This window comes from Delphinus delphis, chromosome X (genome assembly GCF_949987515.2).
Source record: "Delphinus delphis chromosome X, mDelDel1.2, whole genome shotgun sequence".
Taxonomy (NCBI): domain Eukaryota; kingdom Metazoa; phylum Chordata; class Mammalia; order Artiodactyla; family Delphinidae; genus Delphinus; species Delphinus delphis.
In genome coordinates, this window is record NC_082704.1 from 85,381,621 (window position 1) to 85,389,129 (window position 7,509).

Consider the following 7,509-nt stretch of genomic DNA (forward strand, 5'->3'; position numbering starts at 1 on the left):
GATTAACGTATACACACTTCTAAACATAAAAAAGATAATCAACTAGGACCTAATGTAATACTCCAATATAAAATAAAAATTAAAGAAAAATAAATTTCACACTGTCAGGAACATCTTCCCTGATCAGGACACCAAAAAGAGCCTAACCCTCCCCTCACTCCTGCACTCTATCCCCTGCCCTTTTTCCTCACAACGCTCAGCTTTAGCTGACCTGTTATATATTTTTGTCTATTATCAACCTGCCTCCGCTAGAACGTAAGCTCCACGAGGGCAGCCACTCCTGCCAGTTTAAGTCACAGCTTGTACCCTCAGTGCCTAGAACAGGTCCCGGCGCACAGAGGTGCTCCACAATGTCTGTCCAAAGCGTGACTGTGTAAAACACTTGAAGTGGTGCCTCTGACATGGCAGACGTTCATAAACGGTTGTTGAATGAATCCATCAATGAATCAATGCATGAAGGCATGAATGAGGAGGTGAACCCCATCCCATCTTGGGTCCTAGAGCTGCCCTCTCCCCCATCCCAACCCCAGAAGACCTGGGAGCCAGTCATCGGCACAACCACAGGAACTTTATTTACAAACACAAGGCTGGGGCCGGAGGCAGGTGGGAAGGTGGACAGTGGCAAGGATGGAAGTCTCCTACTTCTGCTCCCGCCTCCAGACGATGACCATGCCGCTAGCGTCGCTGGAAGCCAGCAGGCTCTCATCGCAGTTGAAGCTGACATCCAGCACGGGCGCGCTGTGGCCCTGCAGCTTGTTGACGGCGGCCTTGGCTGCCCGCTCCACGTCAAAGAAATGCACGCACATGTCCTCGCTGCCCGTCACTGCCCAGATGAGAGACCATCAGGAGGTGTTGCAGGAGGCAGCGGGGTGCCCTGCATGTGAAGTCTCTGAGGTGTTGAGGGATTTATGTCCAAGGTGTAAGGTCCCAGGGCTGGGGGCTCTGGGGTGGACCATCCCCAGATGCAAGGTCACCTAGCTGTTTTGGCTCCGCGTCCGGAGTGTGAGGTCTCTGAGCTCTTTGTTGGTGGCGGGGAGGGGTCTGTGTCTTAGGCTGTGAGGTTTCTGGGCTGTCTGGGGGGTCTGTGTTCAAAGTGTGAGGTTGCTGGGGCGTGAGAGTTCTTGAGGCCCAGGAAGTCAGGGCATTAGGATGTCGTGACAGCTGAGCCAGATCAGCACCAGCCCTGGTCCCTGCCCCTCCCTGGCCACCCAGACACCCCAACCCCATGGGACTCACCCACACAGGCCCCCTGGCGGAAGGACATGAGGGGGCAGAAAATGCTGCGTACGGGGTGCGAGCTCTGCTCAATGGGGAAGCTTCTCTTCAGCTGCAGGGTCCCCTCGTTGTCCACCACCCTGAGAGGAGGAAGAGAGTGGGTTAGGGGGCAGCCTCAGCCCCAGAGGGGGACGAATGGTGGGCCAGTTTGTGTCCCCACCCCTGCACCTGAGGTCTTTTCAAGGTTCATGAAATCCAGTTTTGAGACGACTGCATAAACCTATAAAGCACGGGATGGTGTGTGAGTTAGTGACAGTTTGGAAACTGTATCTGTTGATACAAATGGGGAGCCTCTGCTGTTTAATTTGCTAGTTTCTTTTCCTAAGGGTCCCTAAGAGATCCTGATTTTAGGACAGGCACAAAGAGAGGGAATGACTGACCAAACTACAGCACCCCTGCACCGTGGAATACCACATGGCTATTCAAAGGAATGAACCCGAGCTACTGCAGGGAGCAGCGTGCAGCCCAGGCTGCGAACTGCATTTAGATGACAGACATAAGTGAGTGGGGATAGTAAAACTCCCAGCTTCAAAAAAAAAAATTTTAAAAAAAATGAAGGAAGGGAAAGCAGGCCACTGCTCTAAGGGGACTCTAGTCTATTTTATGGCTCAGTTTGCTCATCTGTAAAATGGACATGATTACAGCACCCACCTCACAGGGTTGCTGTGAGGATTAAATGAGGGGATATGAACAGGGCCTGGCCCAGCAACTGCTACGCACATGATAGCTACTGCTATTACTATTACTGCTCCTATTGATGTCACCATTATCATATTATTACTATTATTAGGAGACCGAACCTCTCCCCTCAATGAAGTTAACCTCCATGGCTTAGTCTGCTGGGGAGACAGGGCTCTTGTCTCAGTCTGACAGAGGCGGCAGGCCCCCCACCTCCAGGTGGCCCAGAGAGGAGACCCACCTGTAGAGCAGCAGCTTGCTGAGGCAAGCATTTATGAGCAGCGAGGGGTCCCGGGCCTCGCGGCTGACCCAGGAGCGGGCGGAGATGCTGGTCACAGGGCTGCCCTCATGCACCACCAGACGCTTGGCTTTGGTCAGCTTCCCTGCGGCAGCAGAAGGAGGGGAGGCAACGGTGAGGGTTGGGACTGTGCACCAGAAGGGTGAGGGTGTGAGCAGCTGGATGCAGGCCTAGGGTCTGCCTACCTGTGGCCATGTCGAAGAGGAAGGAGAAAACACTGCCACGGTCATCACCCGCCCAGAGCAGCCGGCCAGGGGCATCAAAGGACAGAGCGAGGACACGGCCTGTCAGCTTGCTGGATCCACCCTTCACTTTCTTGCCCGTGGAGATGTTCATGACGTGCACGTTGTGCTTGGCATTCCCCACCTGTGTGTGAGACCCGCACACCATCACCCTGCTCCCAGCCACTCCCTCCTTGAGTCTGACCACAGCAGGGCTGCTGTTGATGGGACTGGCTGATCCCTACTGGACTCTCATCACAGTGAGGGTGGGCCGGTAGACTGGAAGGTGACTCAGGCCGGTCATCCTCCCCAGCCAGTCCCTCTTGCAATCTGACCAGAAGAGACAGCTTCTCCCAGAACTCAAGGGGCCTGCCTGGTCCTTCCTGGAGCCTTGACTATACTAGGGCGGCGGCTGCTGCTACAGCTGAAAGGATCCCAGAGCACAGGCTCACTGGGCCAGCTCCCCCTACTCCCCACTCAGGACCAGGCCAGACTTTTCATTTCCTTCCCCTGCCCTCTGACTCTCTATCCGGGTCGGACCACCATGATGCTGCCACTGAGATGAAACAAGGTTTCCAACTAGTAATCCTGCTCCCCAACCAGCAGCCCCTGCAGTTGGAAAACGGTAGGACTACTGCTGATGGGACCATGACCCTACCCCCAGACCGCCCCCCATCCCCGGAGTCTACCACAGTGAGGCCATCCCAGACCAAGAACCACGTCCCCAGTTCTGCCCTGTTTCCCTCTGAGTCTGGCCAGAGGAGGACGGAGGCGATGGACTAGAGGGGACCCCCTTATCCCGACTCCCTGCGACAGCCCTCCTGGCCTGGCATCCCGCCCTCGGCAAGGGGGTGCTCTGGAGCCTGACCACAGTGAGGTTGTTGTTGACTGGCTGGAAGGTGCAGCAGAGCAGTTCGGCGCTGTCTGGGTCAGGGATCTCCCGGATGCAGCGGCCGTCCTCAGAGGCCCAGATGCGCATGGTGGCATCAAGCGAGGTGGACACGAGGATGTCGTTGGAGAGGGACCAGGCGAAGTCGGAGACCCCGCGGGTGTGGCCCCGCAGCACTCGGAGCACGGTGGGCGGGGCGGGCACCAGCTGGCACAGCGAAATGCTGCCATCGAGTGAGCAGCAGGCCAGGCGGTGCCGGTCGTCATTGGCGAAGCGCACCCTGGGGACTGCAAGGCCAAGGAGCCATTTGTGAGAGCTGCCATGCTCACCGGGTGCTTTCATTTACAGAAGGTTCTGACGTGTGAGCCAGGGGCCGGGACCGACTGCACCAGGCACAGTGGCCTCAGCAAAGGGTTTTCCTTGGCTGAGAAAGAGAGTTGGAACGCCAGAAGGCCCTCTACCCAAAGCTCCCTAAATCTTGGCAGGTACTTTATGGATTGCAAATGACTTCTGCAATGCAAAAAGCCTTCTACATCTCAGTAAGCACTTTACAGTTACCAGGGTCTTGGCAGTTTGCAAAACCCACTCTGCCCTTTGCAAGGAGATTTCTCTGCAGCAAAGGTTTTTAGCTCGTTCAAGCGACTCATGACCCCAGAAGCCTTCTGCAAAGTGCTCTTTTAAGCTGCTGAGCCCCTTTATGGTAGACAAAGTAACCAAGACTTTGCAGATCACTTTGCAGAGGGCTTTTAGGTTTTGCGAAAGGTGTGATGAATAGCAATTCCTCCGAGGTGGGCCTGAGACTCTGCATTCCAGAAAAGGATGCACTGGGTGGTTGTCACCCAGTTGTTTGGGCAAATGCGTGGTGACGGGACCCGCCATCCACTGGCTCACCTGCCTCATCCACGTGCTGGTCAAAAACATGGTACATGCCCGCAAAGGCGTAGTTCTCACTCAGCGATGTGTCCCCGGCCATGGCTCGACTTGCTTCTGCCGCTGACGTGGGAACCACGCTGCCGGGGGGCCTAGGCCCCAACAGGAGTGAGGGGTGAGAGGAGGGAGGTACTAGCGTTTGGCCTGCCATTGCCCTGTGGCTCCCCTCCTCCTCACAAACCTTCAGCTGCCCCTGGTGCATACCTGTCCTCATAGACGGCACGGTTCATCTGTGCCTGCAGCTGGTAGGAGCCTCGGCTGACAGAGCGGCGGTGCCCACGGGCCCCCAGGGCCCGAGGGTCATCCTCGAAGTCCTGCAAACAGAGGGTCAGGGTAGGTACACCTTGCAAACAGCCCTCAAGAACCTATGAGATCTAGAGTTTTCAAAATATACCCAGAACCATGGGACTTCCCTGGTGGTCCAGTGGTTAAGACTCTGTGCTTCCATTGCAGAGGGTCAAGGTAGGCGCACCTTGCAAACAGCCCTCAAGAACCTATGAGATCTAGAGTCTTCAAAATATACCCAGAACCATGGGACTTCCCTGGTGGTCCAGTGGTTAAGACTCTGCGCTTCCACTGCAGAGGGCGCAGGTTCGATCCCTGGTCAGGCAACTGAGATACCGCATGCTGGAACCAGATCCCTTCTCACCCCTTCCACTGTCACCACCGTCACCTGGACTACTGTGGTGTCCTCTGCACTAGTTCCCCTACTCTCACCCTTGCCCCACTCAGCAAATACTTAACAAATGCTCTTTGAACAAAGAATGAACACTTTTCCCCCAGAAAACCACTCAGCTTTGTCTCTTGCCTCATTCAAGTCTCAGCTCAATTGTCACCTCCTCAGAGACGCCTTCCCTGAGCATCCCCATTAAAAATAGCTTCTCTCTGTTCCCAACACCTGTCCTGTTTCATTCTCCAAGTCAGCCTTATTTTTCCATGTTAGCACTCCTCACTACAAGCCATGGTAGTTATTCACTTGTTTACCTGGTTTGCTACGTTTATTGACCTATTTATCTTGTTTAGTGCCTGCTTATCAACCTATTTATCTTATTGTCTGTTGATTTATGACATACATTATCTCTTTTTGCCCTCTGCTCATCCTAAGAGCCAGGAACAGTGCCTGGAACATAGCAGGTGCTCGACAAGTCTGTGGAGTGAATATATATGGAGGCAGGTGGCGTGGGGAGGAGCTCACCTCCATGCGGTCAAGGGTAGTGCGGCTGCTGCGGACGATGCTGTTGCTATAGGCACGAGCACTGCCTGGCTCAGAGAGGGGCCCGTAGCGCTGGCCCAGCAGCTGCCCACGCAGCCTCAGGTACTGCCGACGCAATGCTGGAGGGTGCCCAGCCTTGGCATTCTCCCGCAGTAGCTGGCTGCGCCGTCGGATATATTGTGTCCGAAACTGTGGAAACGTTGGTGTGCGGTACGCATTGTACCTGCGATGGCAGGAGGCAAGGCGGGCAGCAGGCACAGGACAGAGGGAATCAATCAGCTCAGGGGATAGGGAAGGAGAATGAGGTGTGTGGCAGTGATAGGTCAGGATGGCAAGTGATCAGCAGTGGTGATGGGGGTCACTCTGGTGTTGTGATAAGGGTGTGTCCGCAGTAATAATGGGCATGGCAATGAGGGCAGTGTGGGCACAATGGAGGCAGTCTGCAGTTCTGCTGGAATTGGTATGGGGTGACTGAGTCAGTGTAGACAATAGGGGCCAATCTGACATGGTGACGGGGGTTAGCACGGGGCAATGGTGGGGGTCAGTATGGCGATTGGGTCAGACTGGGGAAGTGATGGTAAGAGAAGTCTGGGGGCAAAAGTGGGGAACAGGATGTCACCAGCATGGGCTCTATCACCCCCCCACCCCCGACAAAGGCTCCAATACCACAGACTCTGCGCATGCCCACATGTGACTGCATTATCCTAGCGTGCTGTTTAACAACCCTCGCTTGCCAGTCATTCCCTGCGGGCAAGCCCCACACCCTGCTACTGCGCATGCTCACCTCCAGCAAGCCCACTCAGCCGCATAAGGCAAGTTCTCCGCCCAGCCTCACTTATCGCCATTGCGCATGCACCACGTAACTTCCGCTCCCGCGAGCTTCGACCCCACGCCTCACCTCGCGTCTACTGCTAAGACCTGCTGCCACACCGCAGCCATTCCCCGGCCTCCTCTTCCGGCGCGTCCGCCCGCGGGAGCCTGCAGGACAAGGGCCTGGAATGTCAGCGTCTCAAGTGAAGAGATCTAGATCCGCCCCTTCCGCCAGGCGATCGTTGCCATAGACACGGAGTCCCTCCAGTCCAGGATGTCACGATATCCCACCCGGCTCTTAGCATGGTCACCACCCCAGTCCTGCCCTTCCCAGGCAGCGCCCAGATGATTCACAGCAGACCTGGCCCCGCCCCTCCCTGGTCACCATAGCAACGCCCCTCCTCCCGCCGCCTAGCAATCCTTGTTGGCATTCTCCACCCATCTTGCCCCCACCGACCCCCGCCTTCCCTTCTCGGGTCCAAGAGCAGGACCCGGGATTAGGGACCACCTCCGGGGCTGCCTCCCGCTCTTGAGGCTCCCGGGGCGGCCCTGAAACCAGTGTCACCCTTCTCTCCTCTCTCAAGCTCCAGCAAGATGGCCGCCTGCTGCCAGGAAGAACTTCCGACCGCAGAACAGATCGATAGGAATCCTCCCCAGGGCGTGGGAGAACCACGCAAGCGCATTAAGGGACGGTAGGTTCTGACACAAGGATGGAGGCTCCGCCCTTTTAAGTTCTATCCAGCCTCAGTCCCTAATGGCATTTTTTTGTGTACACAAGAACAATGTCCAGGGACCACAGGGACAGGGGCTAGTATGCGAATCACTCACTGAAAATCAGAAATATGACTTTCAAAAAAAAAAAACGAAAGGACTTTTTTTGAAAGAGTGGTATAAGCTGCTTTTTAGCAGCACAATCTTGGCCAAGCAAGATTTGAAGTGCAGAATAAAAAATAATCACACAGGCAGAGGCCCCCAGAAAATTCTCCAGTTCCTAGGTGACTGATGGGCCTTCAGGCACGCCCAGAGTAAGAAGAGTCCTTTCTGTGTGTCTGTGTTGGGGTGGGCGGCTTGGATACTCCCAGGGAGCTTGGTCTGGGCGTGAGGCTCTGAAGCCAGAAGATATAAATAGGTACAACAAGCTTTGGGGTTTGGATCCCAGGAGGCTATCTGAAATCATCCTTATTTCAACTCCAAC

At 55.4% G+C, this 7,509-nt stretch overlaps 1 protein-coding gene across 3 annotated transcripts; it reads right to left on the reverse strand.

Moving 5' to 3' along the window:
• Positions 1–549: 549 nt before the first annotated feature.
• Positions 550–6,997, reverse strand: WDR13 (WD repeat domain 13). Of its 3 annotated transcripts, XR_009517945.1 has the most exons (11): positions 6,823–6,997; positions 6,403–6,482; positions 5,487–5,693; positions 4,496–4,605; positions 4,253–4,383; positions 3,341–3,648; positions 2,437–2,617; positions 2,195–2,336; positions 1,444–1,495; positions 1,237–1,355; positions 808–823 (listed from the first exon to the last, which is right to left on the reverse strand). XR_009517945.1 is itself a non-coding variant. In XM_060001702.1 (10 exons), exons 1-10 carry the CDS (start codon positions 6,995–6,997, stop codon positions 639–641), a joined length of 1,638 nt encoding a protein of 545 aa, XP_059857685.1. In that variant the 3' UTR covers positions 550–638. The 3 variants fall into 3 exon arrangements, 2 of the variants coding, with proteins under 2 accessions (XP_059857685.1, XP_059857686.1); XM_060001702.1 differs by lacking the exon at positions 1,444–1,495 and having other exon boundaries at positions 550–823; XM_060001703.1 differs by lacking the exon at positions 1,444–1,495 and having other exon boundaries at positions 550–823; positions 5,487–5,727; positions 6,823–6,946.
• Between the last annotated feature and the right edge of the window lie 512 nt (positions 6,998–7,509).